The 21848-nt window shown below is 33.1% G+C and overlaps 1 protein-coding gene across 1 annotated transcript in view; it reads right to left on the reverse strand.

Annotated features, from left to right (window-relative positions):
* Positions 1-711: 711 nt before the first annotated feature.
* Positions 712-21848, reverse strand: part of LOC143403894 (calcium-activated chloride channel regulator 4-like) — a 35441-nt gene continuing 14304 nt past the window's right edge. The window contains exons 7-14 of the mRNA XM_076862210.1: positions 19827-20054; positions 15264-15441; positions 14724-14830; positions 10145-10360; positions 9113-9380; positions 7755-7925; positions 1489-1722; positions 712-1127 (exon numbers count right to left, since the gene is read on the reverse strand). Coding sequence (XP_076718325.1) covers positions 712-1127; positions 1489-1722; positions 7755-7925; positions 9113-9380; positions 10145-10360; positions 14724-14830; positions 15264-15441; positions 19827-20054 — 1818 coding nt within the window. The remainder of the gene's footprint in view (positions 1128-1488; positions 1723-7754; positions 7926-9112; positions 9381-10144; positions 10361-14723; positions 14831-15263; positions 15442-19826; positions 20055-21848) is intronic.

Genomic DNA, 21848 nt, shown 5'->3' on the forward strand with positions numbered 1-21848 from the left:
ATGATGATGTTTTGAATTCTGTTTCTTTCCTTTAGTCTGTGACTCAAAGGATAAAAGATATAGTGTGTATTAAAAGTATTTTTCATGTTTTTAACCTGAAAACAAGGGCAATATAAAGTAGCTTCATTAATTCTTTCCCACTATGAAAGAAAAAGTATCTAGGGATGTGTTACTTCTTAAGGACACAGGCACAGATTATATGTTTATATTGAGATGAAATAAGGAAAACATGACATCACAGATGGTGAGTGATTTCAATGTTTTTACTCTCAATTTCTATAAACCACAGTAAACATAACCTTGGTTATTATAGCACAATATCAGATGTGATAATGTTAATAATTCTCAATAAACTGAGACCAAATCTGTTTTTTTCCAAATATATTGTTCTTTTTTTCTATTTGTTTCAACTATATGAATATATAATTTTAACTTCAATGAAGTTTGAAATAAATTCCAAAAAAACTTTTGTATAAAATAACATAACAGACAACAATAATATAAAAGCTCTTTTATTCATCACTATATATGATAAAATGAGTAAATACAATTATTGATTATTAAAGTTGATTTAGTCTATATTTTGAATATCTTTGGATGTTTATATTTAATAAAGTATTCTTTCTAGACCTCTTAAAATTATTTTTATGAGTTAATTATCCAAAGAAGAATTTAAAAATTCACAGGTATCCCTCAATTTTGTTGATCATATTAAAACCAAGTCCTTGGTCTACTTGCATTTTTTTTCTTCTTTAAAATATAAATGGTGGTACTTAAAATAATACTAACAACTACCACAGATACAACCACTGACAACATCAAGGTAGAAATGTTAACTCCAGGGTTTGGTTGGCTTTCATCAGGACTAGGATCTGCTTGGGGGATAAACAAAGCTACGTGTGCAATGTTGGATACTTTTGATATCAAATTGCTTTTGTCTACACTTTGAATGGCAATGAATATGTGGGTTGCATTTTCTTCTGAGATGTTTCCTGGTTTAAATGCAAAGGTTTCCTTGGAGTTGGCCTCTTTTGGTAACAGGTTGGTAGTATTAACTTGAAGCGCATCATCAAAATTGTCTCTTAGATCCATAATACTTCTACTTATTCTTATGATATACTGTTGAACTAAGAAAAAAAGTTATGCATGTTGTAGGATCTAGAGTATACCATTTTAAATTCCTTTTTATTTATTCTTTTAAAAATGACTAATCATGCAAAGAGATGCTTATATTTACATCATTATTTACCTTTTGATAGCTGTTAAATTCTGACTTTTACAACTTTGCCAAATGCTAACTTTTTTTTTTTTTGGTGAGAAAAGTTTGGACCAGGTTAACATGTGTCATTTGATTAAGTCAAAGAATCAGATTATAAAACTAATTTTTTGTTAAGTCATCAATTAAAAACTTCCCCACTCCTCCACCTTTATACCTTCAATTTTGCAATGAGTACCTTTCATTTATAACCATAAAACATTCATCCTTACCTTTTCCAACATCAAAATTATCTCCTGGTGCTGTCCATGTTAGATTGATCTGATTCCCCTCAGATGTGGCATCAAGGTCTGTGATTTGACTTGGTGGGAACTGGTCAGGCAAAGGAAGCTGTGGAACTTGGGATACCACAAATGCACCTCCAGATGCTGTTCTGCTGAAACTCTCCAAAAATGTTTGAGTATCCTCATCATTTTCAGGACTTGGTAGATTCTCTTCAATTTTACCTGTGTTAAAAATTTCCTGGTTTTTAAGGAACAGAACAGTACTAGTACTTTTAAAACTCAACAAATGAAATTCTCCACTGGTCTTTTACTTTTTCTTCATATACATGTCACATTTTACTAAGTTTGGTGACAAAGTCAAAGATCAAGAAAGAAAAAAGTGTTGTGAAACTGTAACCCAGAAGTATTATATAAAGGTTATAAAAATCATTTGCTCAGTATTGTTTTTAATGATTTCTAGAATATTCCTACACCTGATGTTTTTAAATATATAACATCTAATTGATCAGATATTCTTCTCTTGACTACTACAGATTACCCCTTTACTATCCTATGTCACACAAATTATATAGCTAACTTGGTAATTCAAACACTGCCTATGCATAGGTGATACTGTTCTTCAAAAGTTATGAGATTCATTGACTTTGTTTTTGTGCGTTCAAAAATCTTTGGTAAGGGAATTCTATCTTTAGCATCCTGACCAGGATATTGCAGGATACAATCAAATAATGAATTGTTTTGTAATTAAGGGTACTTAGAATGGAAATAATGTTACATAATTCAATAACTGCCCTTTTACAGTCACATGATAATTGTACATATTTATTGAGTATAATATAATGTTTTAACACATGTATACATTGTGTAATTGTCAAGTCAGGGTAATTATATATCCATCACCTTTTATCATTTTTTGTAATTGTGGGAACATTTAGCACTATTAATTTATTTTTCTTGCCTAGTTGCTTTGGCTAGGACTATTGGTACTGTCATATAGAACTGGTAAGAGTGGCATTCCTGTAATATTTTCTGATCTTATAGGATAAACTTTTAGATTTTCAACACTGAGTATAATGTTAACTTTAGGTTTTTCATATTTGGGCTTTTTATGTTGAGCTACTTTTTTTCTAGTTTGTTGAATTTTTATCATGAAAGATTTAAATTTTGTCAAATTCTTTTTCTGCATCAATTGAAATAATCATTGTTTTATTCTGATAATGTAGTATACTATACTAATTGATTTTTATTGGACTATCCTTGCCCTCAAAAAATAAATCCCACAAGGTCATGGCATATAATCTTTAAAATATACTACTAAATTTTGTTTTCTGATATTTTGTTGGGAACTTTTGTTTCAATATTCATAAGGAGTTGCAATGTCTGAATGTTTGTCTCCAGAATTCATATTCTGCAATCCTAATCCTTTTGGTGGTAATATTAGGTGGTGGAGCCTTTGGGAGGTGATTAAGTAATGAGGGTAGAGTCTTCATAAATGGAATTTGTGTCCTTATAAAGGAGGTTGAGAGAGTCCTTACTCTTTCTGTTTCGTGGGGTTAAGGCTAGAATACAGATATAAACCACGAAGTGGGCTTTCACCAGACATTAAATTACTAGTGCCTTAATCTTGGACTTCTAAGACTCTGGAACTATGAGAAAAAAAATTCTGTTGTATATAAACTACCCAGTTTGGATTATTTTTATGATAGTAGCTCAAATGGATTAAGACAGGGATACAGTATGCAATGTTTTTTCTTGTAATATTTTTGGCTTTGATATCAGTGCTGGCTTTATAGGATGAGTTTGGAAGTAATTGCTCCTTTTCAATTTTTTGGGGGAAAAGTTGAGGATTGTTGTTAGTTCTTTAAATGTTTTGTGGAATTCGCCTGTGAAGCTATCAGGTTCAGGACTTTTCTTTGTTGGGATTCATTCTTCTTACTAGTTAGAGGTCTATTCTGATTTTGTATTTCTTTTCATTATAGTCTTGGTAGAGTTTGTGTATCTAGGAATTTCTCATTTTATCTAAGTCATTTAATGTGATTATTTACAATTTTTTTAATACTTTCTTCTAGTTCTTTGTGTTCCTCTAGAATTTCGAATATTTGATTTTAGTGATTTATCTCTCTTTTTTTAGTTTATCGAGATAAAATTTCATCATTTGTTAACCTTTTCAAAGAACTCTGATTTTATTGATTTTCTCCATTTTTCTATTTTATTTTTGTCTATTCTGATCTGTATTATTTTATATCTCTGCCAAATTTGAATTGTTTGTTTGTCTTTTTCCTAATTCATGAAGTTGAAATGTTAGGCTGTTGACTTGAGATATTTATTCTTTTTTTAATGTAAGCATTTAGAGTTGTAAGTTTCCCTCTTAGTTCTGAATGTATGTGCACTTAAGAATTGTTTTTTTTCTTGTTCAGTAGATTGTTCTATATAGATCTATCAGATTTTGTTGATTTATTGTGTTGTTAAATTACTATTTTTCATTATTTATTTTTTCTCTGCATGTTCTCTCATTATTGAAGTCTCAATAATTGAAGTCTCAAATTATCATTGACAAACCTTCTGTTTTAGTATTAAATTCTATCAAGTTTGTATTCATAGTTTGAGGGTATATTACTAGGTGGCTATATGTTTATAATGGCTATATAATTTGCTGTGTTAAATGAACCTTTTATTAATATATAATGCCTTTCTTTGTCTCTTATAAACTTTTTAAATGTAAAAATCTATTTTGTCTGATATTAATGTAGCATTCCAGTTCTTTTGATTATTAGTTTCATGGAGTATCTTTTTTTTAATATGTATTTTTTAGCTTTAGGTGGACATAGTATCTTTATTTTATTTTTATGTGGTACTGAGGATTGAACCCAGTGCCTCATGCATGCTAGGCGAGAGCACTCTTCCACTGAGCCAAAACCCCAGCCCTGGGGTATCTTTTTATACTTTTTCACTTTCAAGCTATTTTTGTCCTTGGATCAAATGTAAATCTCTTATAGCCTTTATATAGTTGGATTTAAAACAATCTATTCTGCTATAATCTGTCTTGTGTGTGTGTGTCTGTGTGTATGTGTATGTGTGTGGGGGGGTGTTGCTAAGGATCAAAACCCAGATCTTGTATATGCTAGGCAAGCACTCTATAACTAAGCTACATCACAATTTTTATCTTTGTCTTTTGATGACAGAATTTAGTCTATTTGTATTTAAGGTAATTACTAATAAGTAGGGCCTTACTTTTGCTATATTTATATTTGTGTTCTATATGCCTTATAGCTTTTTTGGTCTCTAATTTCCTGTATTACTGTCTTCTTTTTGTGTTTAGTTAATTTTTTTGTAGTAAAACATTTTATTTCTTTCTTATTTTCTTTTATGTTTATATTATAGCCTTTTTGTTGTAACATAGATTATATTTAAAATCTAAATTAATAACATTCTAATTTGAAATCATACCAGCTTAACTGCAAAGGGATATAAAACCCCTACTCTTATATGGTTCTGTACACATCGCCTCTCAAGTACTGGTGTTATAAATTGTATTGCCTTGTGTGTCCAAAAACATGGGCAAATAATTGTTTTTACTCATTAGTTTCTTAAATCATGTTGAAAATAAAAAATGTTGTAGAAATCAAAAATACAACAAAAGTAGCTTTGATAATTTCTCATGTATTTTCCTTTTTCAGAGATTTTTATTTCTTAATTTGGCTTGAGAATATTTCCTGATTTTTTCATTTTGAACTGAGAGATTCTGTTTAATATTTTTTTTTTCAGGGCAGGTCTAGTGATAATTAACTACCTTAACTTTTGTTTATTCCAGAAAACCAACTTTCTCTTATTTTTGAAGGATAGCCTTGTTGGATACTGGATTTCAGTTGACAGTTTTCTTCTTTCAGCCTTCAGATATTCTCCCTGCCCTGTTCTATCTACTCTTTTTCTTCTGAGACTATTACTATGTGCATATTGATCCACATGAGTTCTTCCACAGATCCTTTCAGCCCTTTTCACTTTTCTGCAACTTTTTCTTTCTGTTCCTCAAATAAAATAGTTTTATTTTCTTAACTTCAAGTTCTCTGTTTTTTCATTCTTCCCACTAAAATCTTTAGAATCTGTGTAATAAATTTTTAATTTCAGTTTAATTGTCAGCTCTAGAATTTATTTTTGGGTCCTATTTATATTTTTTAACTATTGAAATTGCCATTGTGTTCACATTTTTTTTTCCTTGACTGTGCACATCTTCCTTTAGTTCTTTGAGCACCTTTTTAAAGGTTGTTTCAAAGTCTTTGTCTAATCAATCTACACCTGGTCTTCCTCAGGGACATTCCTTATCAATTTATTTATTTATTTTTTTGGATGGGCCATACTTTCCTGTTTCATTATATACACTGTGATTTTTGTTGTTGTTGGAAACTAGACATTTGAATATTATATGTGATAATCCTGGAAATCAGTTCACCCTTTTTCAGAGTTTTCTGTTTTAAAGAAATAATCATAGAGTTCCTTTATGACATAAATGAGCCTGAGGTGTAAACTTAAGGATTCTCTACTCTTTTGTGAGCCTATGTTTTTCCTTAGACATTTCTAAATTACCTACATATGTGGTTGCATTTGAATGTCATGACCTTTAAGTGTTGGGATCCCAAAAGTGGTAATAGGGAAAAATGACAGAGAAAAAAATAATCTGTCTCTTTAAGTCCCTTGAAAATTGCTTCAACTGGATGGGCTGCTTCTGTTTCTATTCTCCATAATCGGAAAGAACATTTAGCTAGTAGTGAGGGTAAGGTTTTATTGCCCACCCTGACTCATTCAACCACCCCCAGAGTATGGGCCATATGCCATGGAACTAGAAGGAAAGAGTAATTGCTATGAGAATAAGAGCTGAAATTAACCTGTTTCCTGCAAAGTATAATTGAAATCTTCCGCTGGAAGCTGAAAGCATTCAAATAAATTCTGGAGTTCCATACTCATTATATTAGACAAATTATGCCAGTACAAGTATTCTCTAGGTAGAGATATGGATTCCTGGTACTGCCTACTCTGCTGTCTTCCCTGATAGCAATTCATCAAGAATGTATACTTTTTTCAATTTTTTCTTTTTTCACTGTGTGCATTATAGTTACACATAATGGTGGGATGGATTTGTGTTACATATTCATATATGCACTTAGTATAACAATATAATTTGGCTGATATCATTCCCTAGTGTTTCCCTTTTTCCTCCCTTCGTCTTTTTACTCTACTGATCTCCCTTTGATTTAAGAATATATTCTTTTTTTTTTTTTTGATACTGGGGTTTGAACTTTGGGACAGTCAACCACTAAGCCACATCTCCAGATCTATTTTGTATTTTATTTAGAGACAGGGTCTTACTGAGTTGCTTAGTGCCTCACTTTTGCTGAGACTGGCTTTGAACTTGTAATCCTCCTGCCTCAGCCTCCTGAGCCACCTGTAATTCACAGGTGTGTGCTACTGTGGGCGACTAAGAATGTATTCTTAATCCTCATCACTACGTGAAATCATACATTTTTTCCTTTTAATTTAATAAATTGTTTTCTTATTAACATTTCTTTTATAGCATATGTAATCTGAGGGATAAATTTTGCTACTGGTTTGTATTTAAGTTCATGACATATAGGCTTGTTTCCTTTGGCCTGAGCTGAAAATTTGATTTATTATTGTTGATCTTTGTAAGGTGCTCCAAATTAATATAATAACATCTGACATTTACTGAATGCTTACTAGACACCAGATACTATGCTATGTCTTAGATTAATTTGGAGGCAAATCTCAATATGACTGAGATCATCAGTACAGAAATATGAGAAGTTATATAGTTGGCCCTTTATTTTTGCAGGTTCCATGTTGGAAGATTTCACAAATGATGGATCAAAATTATGTTTTTAAAAATATTTATGTTTGACCCTTGTACTGAATATGTACAGACTTTTTCTTATCATTATTCCCTAAGTAACATAGAATATCAATTATTTACATGGTATTTAAATGGTATTAAGTATTATAAGTAATCTAGAAATAATTTAAAGTGTGCAGGAATATGTGTATGTGTTATGCAAATACTATAACATTGAAATAAGAGACTTAAACATCCATGAAGTTGGTATCTATGATGGGTCATAGAACAAATCCTCCATATACTTAGAAATAACTATACTTTGAGTTATAAAATCTTTAAAGCTTTAACCATATCACCCCATAAATATTATTCAAACCAGCACTGGATTTCTGAGGTAAGAATTACTCACCATTGACTACCCAGTCTGAGAGACGTGCAGCAGTATTCAGTGGGTGTTTTAAGCTTCTCATGGCAGTATTTGTTCCTCCATAAGCCTGCACTTTTAAGCTATATATTCCATTTTCTTCATAAGCTGTGAAGTACCTGGAGTATACCCCATCATCCTTGTAAGAATCAGCACCTTAGTATAGAAAGAAGGAAGAAGTTATTATTGAAAAAAAGAGAGATTTATTATTTTCTAAGCCAAGCATATAGGGCTACCGTCTCCAAAATAGAGAATATTTCCATTATGCTTTGGTAGAGCATAATATCTTGTGTTGATAGTTTTGAAGAATTATGAAATATATAGATTTGTGGATATATTTTATACTATTTATGGCATTATAAATTCATGTTATTTAATATATATACAATAAATACCTCACATGTATATGATGAGTACCTCATACATATGTGCATGTATGTATGATAAATACCTCTGGCCCTTAACATATTATATTGAGATTGTCCTATTATCCTTCTTATTGTTTTCCCAGCTAAATGGCCTAATTTTAGCTTTATATAAACATTAATTATGCCATCTCTGTTCAATTCAAAAGGCCTTACTAAAGATGTATCTTTGTTTAGTATTGAATTCTTATCCTCATCAACTACCAAGTAGACTTAGCCTCCACTTTATTTATTTTTTAATCCATAGTTCTTGCTTTCTTGATTCATTAGCTCTCTGGTTTGTCAGTGGAAAAATCCCATTTACTTTTAGAATGAATATCTAGGGGACTCAAGAATACTGTGTTATAAGTATACTTCTAGATTATTACCAGCATTGGAGTTCCTCATCAAATTCCCAATTCATTTTCCAGGGGGTTTTATACTCTAACTCAGAGATCCTGAAGTGATATCCTTAGTCCAGGATCATCTGCTTTTCTCTGGATTGTTTTCAGAAATGCATGCTTTCTTCCAGCTATGGGAATTACTCTTCTCTCCCTTTTCCTCCCAAGGGCCAGGGTTAATCCCATCTGACTGCTTGGCTTCATCCTCCTTGGCCAGACTCTTTTGATGATGCTCCCCCTAAGAAGCAAATGTGTATATTGATTCTATCCTTGCTCTCCTGAAAGAGACCTTAACTGGTGATAGACAATTGGCTCTCTAGTGACAAACAATAAAGATGACAATAAATAACATTTATTGAGTGGTTAGCATTCGCAAGACACTTGCACTTTGTGGGTTTAACCTTATAGAATTTCCTGCTGGTTCTGCTATTCCTCCACTCTTTGGGTACCTGTCTTTCTGCCCCAGGCTACCACAGAGCCCCTTACTATATCCTGGGATATAACAATATAAGCTTATTCATAAAAGTCTGTGAATCACCTGCACCATTGTCCAAAAGTTCCAAAACTTGTGTTTTTCCACTGTTTGATTCAATAAAAGCAGTCACACTGGCTCCAATAATGGGGACATATCCTTGTAGAACTTGTGCATAAATGATCATCGGGCTGGGGAAACTGTTTGTGTCTTTGTTCATTTTAGCATTCACTGTGATTGGAGGCACAGAAGAATTTGCTGCCCGAGAGGTTACTGTCATTGTTAGTGTTTCTGGGTTTGCTTTGGCCCGAAGACTGTAAGTCCAAATGCCCACCTAAAATTTTCATGGAAATATAATAAGTTGGCAAGCCATTTTCTGTGTTTCCATTATGCAATTTGAAAAAAAAATCTTGTAAGAGAAACCAAACAGACTTTTGAGGGATTTCATGATATCCCATGATAAGAACTAAGGCAATTATTTATAGAATCTTGATTAATGTCATGAATAGTGTCTACACCTGGTGAAATTTCTGGTTAGAAATACATAGTTTGAAAGGTGGTCTATATTTAGGTCTTTATTCTTTGGCTTGAACCTATACTTTGCATTCTTTTTTTAAATTTTTTTTTTAGTTGTATATGGACACAATATCTTTATTTATTTATTTTTATGTGGTGCTGAGGAACAAACCCAGTGCCTCACACGTGTTAGGCAAGCGCTCTACCGCTGAGTCACAACCCCAGCCTTATACATTGCATTTTAATTGGAGTTAATTAGGAAGGAAATTTTAACAATGTGTATGCCATGTTCAAAAGATCTCTTACATTTACTCTTCAAAACTTTTTTAAGGTAAATTATATTTTATGCGCCACCCCCCGCCGCTTTTTTCTTCTTACTCCTACTTAAGTTCTTTTTTTTTTCTCCTTCCATAAAATTCTTAGGATCACACATAGATGGAAATAACATTCTGTTTTACCATAATTTTGAACATGATATCATTATTGGCACACAGACATTTAAAAATTACATTTACAGCATTAAAGAATTTGTTTTTATGTTCTGAAAATTTTTTGAAAGAAATATAGAAGCTGATTGCTTACCCGTGCATTTCCTGGAATACTGAGATAGGCCATTTTGGAATGACTGTCCACTATGAAACTTCTCATCAGTGTTCCATTAGGATCCCAGAGAGAAATAGTAGGAGGCTGATTATCCCATGTGATGAAAAAGAATGAGTCTTTTCCCACTGTGCTATCAATTACTAGAGAGCCATTCATCCAGGGATTGTTGTTCAGTGCTAATCCCTTACTTTCAAGCTGTTTAAATATATTTTAAAAAATTAATGGTTGCAGAAGAGAATATTATATTCTTTTTAAGATGATTCTTACTTTTTGGCCTGAGAGCAAACTTACATATTACATACAACCATAGATTCATGATCTTTCTAAAGCTGATTGGGATGTGAGAATTGTCAGAAAGCACAGAAATATGGGGTCTGAGTAAAGAATAGAGTGCATTGAAAGTCTTAGAGCAGAGACTGGGTTATGCAGTTGGAAGTATAGCTCTATTATTATTTCATAGTTGTCATGGCAAATACCCACCCAAGGCTTTAGCATTTAAGGATGGTGCAACAATAGAACATAATTAACGGTAGGGGGTGTACTTGTGTGTGTTTGCACGAACCCTTGTTTGTATATCTTCATGACCTAAAAGAAAATACAGGGGCTGGAGATGTGGCTCAAGTGGTAGCGCACTTGCCCAGCGTGTGTGAGGCACTATGTTCGATTCTTGGTACCACATAAAAATAAAATAAAGATATTTAAAAAAATAAAATACATATTGGTGAATAGAGTAATTATTATTTTATTTTTTTGGTACTGGGGATTGGACCCAGGGCACTTAGCCACTGATCCACATCCCCAGCCCTTTGTTATTGTTTATTTTGAGTCAAGGTCTTGCTAACAGGTTAGGGCCTTGCTAAATTGCTGAGGATGACTTTGAACTTGAGATCTTCCTACTTCAGTATACTGAGCTGCTGGTATTATAGGTGTGCACCACTGCACCCAGCTGGATAGAATATTTAAGTAGAGATAGTCAGGGGGACCTCAACACAAAAAGGAATATTAGCATATAACTGGGACAATTTCACCATGGTTTTTTTCTCCATGTGAGAGTTTAATTTTTTTTCACAGACAATAGAGTGAGTAGTCCCTGAGTAAAAAATATGTCCGGGAAGAGAACAAACAAATAGGGCAAGCTGATGTCTATGAAAGTTGAAATCCTGAGAGGAAAGAAAATGAGATGGAATTTCTCTGAGAGGAGCTTTGAAGAAAAAGTTTTTAGAAACTTTGCAGATAATCCTTAGTCAGAAAATTCAACTTTATGACCAAGAAGATGTTTCCTAGAATGGTGTCATTTCAGGAACAGTGGGAAGTACCACTTCTATTCCAATGTAGTCCTAAACCCACCTTGACTCCATTTCTGAAGGAAGTAAGAGAATTCTACCATTCAAACATCAATGATTTGATTAAAATCTCAGTCTTCTATTAAGCCCTTGAGTGGACAAAGTATTATCAAGTTAAATATGAATGTGAATACCTTTTAGGCTTTTATCAGAAATTACTAATAAAGGAAGAGCTCTGGCTCCATAGTAGTACTTAGGGAAGATAATCCAGTGGAGTGTGGAGTGCAGCTTTCCTTCCATATATCACCTGCCATCATTCAAGTACAAGTTCTCCCCAACTTATATGTTATCATCATTCTTTAGTTAGACCAGTTGAAAAGCTCAGAATGACCTGTATTCTCCTTCAGTTTTACCTCTCTTGACAGCCAGGTACATCTCTAAACCAATTTGTAGAACAGGTTTCAGCTAAATTTACAGATAGATTTTCAAATCAATCTGTGCCTATTCAAAGTCTGCATCCTAGGATATCTGCTCTTCATTGTTGAGAGGAAGAAAATAGGTTTATTAATATAGGCTGTAATTTGACGAACTAAAAGATGGGATACATTAGTTTTGATATAAAGTGATATGAAATAGACTTGGTAAGAGTAAATATGGCAAGAAATTGATTTTTGTAAAACATTTTGAAGGAAACAATCTTTGTTGACATTTGTACACATCATGTACATGAACAAAGAAGAGTCAAGGCTACTCAAAGATTTTGAGTCTAAGTAACAACAGTAATACTATTGAGGTTCAGATGTTGGGAAAAGGAATTGAATTCAGAAGAAGGTATAAAATAAAAAGCCAGTTGGACTGCTAGAAGAAAATATAAGGTTAATACTCCAACATATTGTGCAAGTACTTACTTCCCAAATAAGACTCCTGGAGCTCAAGAAATAAAACCAAAAATAAATAAGGGGGATGGCATTAAATTTAAAAGCTCTATATAGCAAAGGGAATGATTAAAAGCATGAAGAGAAAGCCTACAGAACGTGAGCAAAATCTTTGACAGCTACTCCTTTGACAGGGGATTAATATTCAGAGTACTTAAAGAACTCAAAAAACTTAATACCAAGAAACCAGATAACCTAATCAATAAATGGGCAAAAGAACTAAATAGGTATTTCTCAAAAGAAGAAATACAAATGACCAACAAACATATGTAAACATGTTCAACTTCCCTAACAATCAGGGAAATGCAAATCAAAACTTCATTGAGATTTCATCTCATTCCAGTCAAAATCATAATTATCCAGAATACAAATACTATAAGTACTGGAAAGGATGTTGGGGAAAAGGTACACATTGATATATTGTTGGTGGGACTGCAAATTAGTACCTCTCTGGAAAGCAGTATTGAGATTCCTTAAAAAACTAGGAATGGCACCACCATATAATCCAGCTAACCCATTCCTTGGTATTTATCCAAAAGAACTAAAAGAGTATAGTATAGTGATATAGTCACATCAATATTTATAGCAGTGCACCACATAATAGCAAAGTTATGCAACCAGCTCAGGTTCTTCAATAGGTGAATGGATTAAAATATTTTTTACACACACACACACACACACACACACAAAATGAAGTTTTACTCAGCCATAAAGAAGAATGAAATTATTATATTTTCTGGTAAATATATGGAACTGGAGAATATTGTGCTAAATATGGCAATAAATTGATTTTTGTAAAACATTTTGAAGGAAACAATCTTTGTTGACATTTGTACACATCATGTACATGAATAAAGAAGAGTCAGGATTACTCACAGATTTTGAGTCTAAGTAACAATAGTAATACTATTGAGACTCAGAAAATCAAGAGTCAAATGTTTTCTCTCAAATGTGGAAGCTAGAGCAAAGTAAGGGAAAAATCATCAGAAGACGTAAGAATAGAGGGAAGACCAGTGGAGTGGAAGGAGGCTAGAAGGGGGAGGGAAGGAAATTATGCTACGTGTATGTATAAATACACTACAGTGAATTCTACCTTTATGTCTATCTATAAAGCACCAATTAAAAATAAATAGATTAATAAACATAAGGAAGACAAGTAGAAGAGTAGAGGAGGGGAATAAGGGTAGGAAGAAAGAGAGGAAAAGAGGAAGTCTGGGGACTGAAATGGAGCAAATTAAATTTCATACATGTATGATTATGTCAAAATAAACTCAACTAGACATAACTATAATGCACTAACAAAAGCATAAAAAAACCCCAAAAAACCCACTTGGAAAAATGTTTGAAGAGTTAAAAGAAAGAACTATGATCATAGATAAGTAATGATTATTGACTCATTCCTGCTTAATTTATTTTTCAAGAGATATTCTCTCCATTTCCAACCTAAATTGTTGAGTTCAGTTTTATGATTTTGAATCTATTTCACAGTTGGCAAGGGGTGGGGTGGGTGGAAGACATGGAAGTAGGAGATTTTCTAGCAAATTCTTAGAATAATGGATATTATATCTTTGTAAAAAGTCTAACTTTAGGAATGAAAATTTGACATTGTTAGGTTTTGATGTTATTTCTTAAACTAAACATTCTGAGAAAGAAACCCTATATATCTGTCAGTGCTGTGTATTCACAGATGTTCTTTAAATTTAAATATTCTTACTTTATTAGAATAAATGGACTAGAAATTCACAATCTTCTCACTTTTTATTGTTCAGAAACTTTAAAAGTTTATAACAAATCCCCAGGAATTTTACATAGAGAGATCATATGGTTTTACATTCCAAATGAGGAACTGAGACACTGAGAGCTTAAGAGATATTTTGTGGTCTCTGAATTCATATTATACCTTACTGCTGTTAATTTGATTATCTGAAATTCTAGGGTTTGCATGAATGCTGAAATATAGAAGATAATTCCTGAATTACCTCTCCAGAAAAATGGAAATTAAAGACAACATTTACAAAAAAAATAGTAAAACAATTTTATGAAATTGTTTATTAACTGGTAAATAATATCTATCTTTATCATTTAACCAGTTTCAGACATGCTTTTCTTGTGTAACTTGATTTTTTCTTTCAATGCATTTCCATTGTCTTTATATGTATAAACCCATTTTATCACACAATTGGATAGTGTTGTATTTTTTAAAAATTTCAATATTGAAGTTTTGATTTCAAGTAAAAATTTACTATGATACAAATATAAAACTCAAAACATAACTATCAAATTTTTTTTTTGTTTCTGTCTAAGCATAAGGATAAAAGCCCAAGGAGTGGAAACTCTGACCTGAAAAGACTGCTGAGAGATATCTGTGTTTCCTAATCCAAAGGTCCTGAAAGAATCAATGAGACTGTTGCTCTGGGCTTCATCTGAGGCAAAATAATGACTTCCTCCTAAAATGCAAAGGCATTAACCAAGTCAACTGTCTCAAAAATAAGTATTTATCTCATTTTAGTGCTAAATAAGGTAACAGTATAAACAAAATCACAGTTTTGGTAAATATTATTAAAATAGACTGAAATAGATATGTGCAAAGATTAACTCAGTGTTATTTCAGAAATACCATGACCAAGGAAGTTAAGCTGCCTTAGTACCTCGCTTATCTGGAAAGTTTAGCTGGCTAACATGCATCAAATAACCACAGAAAGTGATCTCATTATGTTATCTATGTGATTAAAAACTAAAAATTCTGTTATTATATGGAACTCCAAGCACTATGAGAACAGAAAGGAGCTGAAGGGCAGAAGCTAAAGAGAAGTTGTTGTGTTGTAAGGTTATATTTATGCCTTTTAATCAAAGGACTAGAATATATAGGTCATATTTTACCTGTTGTTATGCTCATCTCCGTTAATATTGTGTCAGCAGATGGTCCTAATGCAACAGAATGAATGATGGCCCCACTTTGTTTCACTTTGTCTATGCAATTCCTTGCATTTTTGTCTTCTCCAGCAGTCACCAGTATTATTTCAGATCCATCTAATTGATGGTATTTTTCTCTAATTACCTAAAAACATAATTCAGGTCATTAATTATCAGTTGGCCCAGTTCAAATGAACTGATGAGGAATTAGAAAAAAAATTTTAGAGGAAATAAAACTATGTAGAATAGATGAGGTAAACTTTATTTTGAAATAACAGAATCTATAATCAATAAACCTTGGGGAAATTTAAATACAACTTTTATTTTTGTTTACCTGCTGCAGGGAATGTTCACTTAAATAAAGTTATAAGAAGCAGGCCTGTGGAAATCTTCCTATGTTAAATGATAGTGATGACTCAGACTGTGAAATTCAGGTCAACCACACACCAAAACCATAATTAGGTAAGTGGCATTGACTGTGTATCTGCTTTCTTTGACTTGATTACACTGTAAAAGACTTTTTACTGTATAAAGTCAGTCACATATACAATTACATAGAGAATTTAACATAAAAAAGTTGGGGCAGGGGATGTGGCTCAAGTGGTAGCGCGCTCTTCTGGCATGTGCGGGGCGCTGGGTTCGATCCTTAGCACCACATAAAAAATAAAATAAAGATGTTGTGTCCACCGAAAACTAAAAAATAAATATTAAAAAATTCTCTCTCTTTTTTTTAAAGTCAATATGCAATGTTTTAGGCAAAAAATATAAGTAATTCAATAATTCCAAATTTTAAACCCCTTGTCATGCTGATAAATACATAATACAGAAAGTTCTGAGCATCTTGAGGTTTTGTTTTGCCTCCAAAGTTATTAGCACAAAGCTATATGCTTAGGTGGTGCTCTAAGAGTATACAAGTTATACTTATTGAGTTCTATAGTTGAATAGACCATGAATCGAACTCTTTTCCTACATAAAACTACAAATCCAAACCGACTGACAACTCAAAGTTCTGAATACTAGACACTTACAAGAGTGGATAAAGAACTTAGCCCAGGAAATCAACTATATTTCTTGTTCTATGGGGGCTTTAATTGATAGTGGTTTCTAGGAACACCATTTTAAGAAAACAAGACCTTAGGGAGGAAAAAAATGCCATGGTGAATTAATAGTGACTTATTAGGTTTGGAAAGGAAGAATGGAATTGTGTATAAAATTGCAGAAGAGGGTTTAAAATGTTGGCATTCTTTATATAGCTAGAATTGAGGGAACAATGTGAATACCTTCATTACATTTTTTTTGCTTATATTAAGACAAGAAATGGCTTGTGTATATGGAAATATATGGAAAACATGCTCTGACATGTACTAAAGCCAGACTTTGAAATAGGAAAGTTTACACACATTTACAGCATTTACATAACATTTCCATCCTATTCCTACTATGGAATTGAGTGCAAAATGAAGATCCAGAGATGAAGTAAAGTTCTCTGTTCTTTACCTGTCTTTTGTAGTAGTTTATTCACTGAGCTCTTACAATGTGTCAGTCACTGTCATGGGGATACAGTAAGAGCTACATGGCTCCTGAATTCATGAAGAGAATTTAATTTAATTTAATAACACTGGGTTTTATGTCAGAGACTGAGAAGATATAGAAATGAATATCAAAAGCACAACAGATATTTATGGCCGAGTATTCTATGGTTCAAGATAAATAACAAAAAATTATACAGCAACCATTTGCTAAACATTTGCTATGCATTAATGTGTTTTTTTACATTATGTAATTTAATAAAATCCAAGGTATTTTCCTATTGTTACTCTTGCTTACTATAATCCTCCAGAATACTTTTCCTAAACCAGGGCATTTGGAATCATTGTCCTGGAACATAAATTGATCACAACTCTTTAATGCTTAAAACTCTCCAACAACTTTCTGTTGTACTTAAAATTTTTTTTTGAAAGAAGTAGCCCTTGTCTCTCTCTCCAATGACATTTAATATCCCCTCATTTACCAAACTTTAACTCCACACTTTCTATCATTTCTGTAAATAATTCAACTTTTTGCCATATTTTTCCCATAGGATTTTGCATTCTCCTTTCTGCCTGAACTATTGGCTTCTTCCTATCCTTCAAGTCTTAGCTTAAATATAACTCTTCAAAAAGGGATTTAGTGGTCTTTATATTAAAGTGGCACTGCTACTTCTTTCCCTGATATTTATCATACCATCCTGTTTAATTCCTTCACAACACTGTAATCTGTAATTATATTTTTTTCCAATTTGCTTATCTATTCATGATTTGTCCCCACTGAAATAGTATGGTCTGCCAGAGCAGAGAACTTGTATCCTAGTGTCTTTTATAGTACTTGATATGGCACATAACAGGTAGATAATAAACAGGTTGAATAAATTAAAACATGAGCAGTATTATATGAAAGCTTTTATTATCCCTTTTTATTAAGAGACAATTGAGAAAGCAGTATGGGAGATTCCTTGAAAAACTTGGAATGGAACCACCATTTAACCCACCATTTAATCCCACTCCTCGGTTTATACCCAAAGGACTTAAAAACAGCATGCTACAGGGACACAGCCACAACAATGTTTATAGCAGCACAATTCACAATAGCTAAATTGTGGAAGCAACCTAGATGCCCTTCAGTATATGAATGGATAGGGAAACTTTGGTATATATATATATACAATGGAACAATACTTAGCATTAAAAGTGAATAAAATCATGGCATTTGCAGGTAAATGGATGGAGTTGGAGAATATAATGCTAAGTGAAATAAGCCAATCCCCAAACCCCAAAGGCCGAATGTTTTCTGTGATATGAGGATGCTGACTTATAATGGCCATGGGGTTGGGGAGCATGAGAGGAATGGAGGAACTTTAGATAGGGCAAAGGGGATAGAGAGGAAAGGAGGGAGCAAGGGGATAGGAATGATGGTGGAATGTGTTAGACATCATTACCCTAAGTACATGTATGAAGACATGAATGGTGTGAAAATACTTTGTATACAATCAGTGACTTGAAAAATTGTGCTTTATATGTGCAATACGAAATGAATTACATTCTACCATCATGTATAACAAATTAGAATAAATAATTAATTTAATAAAAAATTAAATTAAATTTTAAAAAAGAGACAATTGAGGACCAGAAGGTGAAGAATTGCACTTAATATAATTAGAATTTAAACCTAGCATTTCATGTTGAAGACATACCCTAGAATGTCATGCAATTCAGAAAAGGGTGTGAGATTCTATAGGGATAAGAGTAGAAGGCAAAGCTACAAGAAGGAGAGAAGATTTTGAAGAACTGGTAGAATTATAACATGCAAAGACAGGAAAGAAAAAACATTTTGGCAGAGAAATTGCATGAGTGAAAGTATGGGGCAACTAGCACATGGTGGGCTTGGAGTACAATACGTGCAGTAAATTTTTGGAGCATAGAGGAGAAGGGAAGAACTGAGATGAAGGCTGGGAAGGTAAAAGAAGCTGGAAGGCTCCGAATAACATCAGGCAGACAAATTCAGATTTAATTTTGTAGACTTAGGGGGCAGAGAGGATTTCTAAGAAGGAAAATGACACTGATATTGATTATAAGTGCAAGATAACCATTTGTATAAAAGTGAGACTCATAATAGCAGCTATTATACATCATATATTACTTGAGAGTATAGCATTACAGTTCTAAATATGTAAATGTATCATTTCATTTAACCTTCATAATAATCCTATATTGTGGACATTCTTGGCCCAAAGTGTTGTTATACAATGTTAGAGTCTGTAAACAAGTCTGGATGGCGCCTGGCAAAATGCCAGAGGGAGTGGTTTGTAAAGTAACAAAAGTGAGCCATTAAGTATGGAGATTCCTGATTGGTTGACTGCTGTATCTAGTTTATGCTAATTAAGATAAGCTGTGCAAAATGTATAAATACCTCTGTTGTCCCACAATAAAGGGCTCTCATTCTTGCTGCATCAACGTACACAAGTTATTCGTCCACCCCCCGCAATACAAGGTAATTTGTTTGTTGCCCTAAAAATTGGTGACTTTTGCTGCCTTAGAACATTCATTTAACAACCATTTATTTAGCACTGATTTTTGCATGATAACAAGACAGACAAAATACACAAAGTGGGCTGGGGATGTGGCTCAAGTGGTAGCGCACTCGCCTGGCATGTGTGCGGCCCGGGTTCGATCCTCAGCACCTCATACCAACAAAGATGTTGTGTCCGCCGAAAACTAAAAAATAAATATTAAAAAAATTCTCTCTCTCTCTCTCTCTCTCTCTCTCTCTCTCTCTTAAAAAAAATACACAAAGTGAATTTTTATCCATTTATTCACCCAACAATTTATTCATTGAGTAAATGATTCATTTAAAAATTATTTGAGTTTGTTTCTATGGGCTTAGTGCTGTGCTTTTAATTATGTTAAAAACAGCAGAAAGTATTGCAGTAGCAATTAACAGAAATTTCCTTACAGATTAAAGAAGTCTAACTATTTTTTGAGAGAAAAATTTCACCTGAAATGCAGCTTCAATTCCAGAGCAGATGGAAATTCCTCCTGAAGCTTCTGTAGGTAAGCTCTCTAAGAGCTTTCTTCTTTCATTGTCACTTATTATTTGAACTAGCTGACTTTTGATTTGGGCAGTGATATCATACTCAACTATTCCTACCCAGGATCCATTTCCAATGGTTTGAAGCAGGAAATATTTGGCTGCTTGATTCATTCGATTTAGCCGGTTAAAATCCTAAATAATAAATCACAGGAAAAAGAACCAAATAGTTTTGACTAAAGTATAATAACAGATCACACAAAATATATTGATAAGACTTTTCTATAAATGGTAACTTGTCTTATTAAAGGAAGCAATTATAATTTTTTACAATTGATAAAATAGAAAAAATAGTGTTATATATATTACAGAACATGTGTAGTTATCAAGGAACTCATCTCTCTTTAACTAGAGATGATTCTTGGTCACTAAGCAACCAAATTAGTTATGGGGAGAGATGAGGAATGGATTGAAATTGGGGTCTGATAATGCATATTGTAGAGACTCTATTATTACTCCTTAAAGTCTCGGTGCCAGTTGGTTCAAGATAAAACTGCCCTAGAGCTCACAGAATCAATTCATGCTGTGGTGGATGGACCTCAGTCAGAGACTGGAGGCTTTCCATCAGCTGGGCACTAGATTACTAGATTCCAAAGGCAAAACTTATCAGAGATTCAAATGAATCCTGAGAGACTCAGTTCTTGCCTCTGGAAAAAAAATATATGTATATATACATGTGTATGTATATATACATATATATATTTGACTTTCAAACATACCTTCCCCATTTGGTGAAGAATGTATTTTTGATCTTTAGCATTCTCTATTGTGCCTCAAATATGCCATCCTACTGGGTACTTCATCATATTGCATCTGTTTGTTTGTAATCCATTCATTTCAACAATTATTTATTGATTATCCATATGTGATAAAGTCTGCTCTAAGGCCATAGGGATGCAAAGATGATTCAGAAAAAGTTTTGATTTCACATGAAGCTCCCAATGTATTAGGGAAAGGCATTTAATCTCTTCTGGGGAATGAGGTTAAAATGATAATTGACATGAATTCAAGTCCTAGAGAAGTTCCCAGTCTGTTATGGTTTAGATATGAAGTATCCCCCCAAAGCTCATGTATGAGACAGTGCAAGAATTTTCAGAAGTGAAATGATTGGTTTATTGAGAGCCTTAACCTAATCAGTGCATTAATCACAGATATGGATTAATTGAGCAGTAACTGTAGGCAGGTAGATATGGCTAGAGGAGGTAGATCACTGGGGATGTGACTTTGGCTTTATATTTTGTCCCTAGTGAGCAGAGCTCCCTCTCTTCTTCCTGTTGCCATGTGATGAGCTGCTCTCCTCCACTGTGCCCTTCTGTCATGGTATTCTGCCTGACCTCTGGCCCACAGTCATGGAACCAGCTATATATGGACTGAACCTCTGTACCATGAATCCCAGATAAACTTTTCCTTAGCTAATTGTCCTTGTTAGGTCTTTTGGTCAAAGCCATGAAAACAAAAGTGACTAAAACATAGTCTTAGGAGAGATGTTGTATCAACATAATATATGGAGACCATCAGAAGGACCCTTAGTCCATCTACTCCTGGAGAACATAGATACCTTTACCAAATTTTGAAGGATGAGTCTGAGTTAACCTGCTAAAAAAGAAAGAGTGAGAAAATGTTATGTATTCAACTAGACACTCCTCAAATACATGGATCTCTATTCTTAAAGTCTAGCACAAATACCTACTATTTACTGAATGTAGAAATTACTGGTTGGATATTGTCATTTCTCTTTCATGGTGATGAATTTTACTTGGTTCTCTGAACATAAATCATTTATATAGGTGGTACACATCAGATAAAGCTGCATTAAGAGTTCTTATTGATCTTGTTCCTTGATCTGAATTATAGAGTTTGGCAGCCTCCAATCCACTTTATTTTCATGTCTTTCAGTTATTTACAGTAGATAAAAAAAAAAAGCAAAGA

This window comes from Callospermophilus lateralis, chromosome 7 (genome assembly GCF_048772815.1).
Source record: "Callospermophilus lateralis isolate mCalLat2 chromosome 7, mCalLat2.hap1, whole genome shotgun sequence".
In the NCBI taxonomy this organism is placed as follows: domain Eukaryota; kingdom Metazoa; phylum Chordata; class Mammalia; order Rodentia; family Sciuridae; genus Callospermophilus; species Callospermophilus lateralis.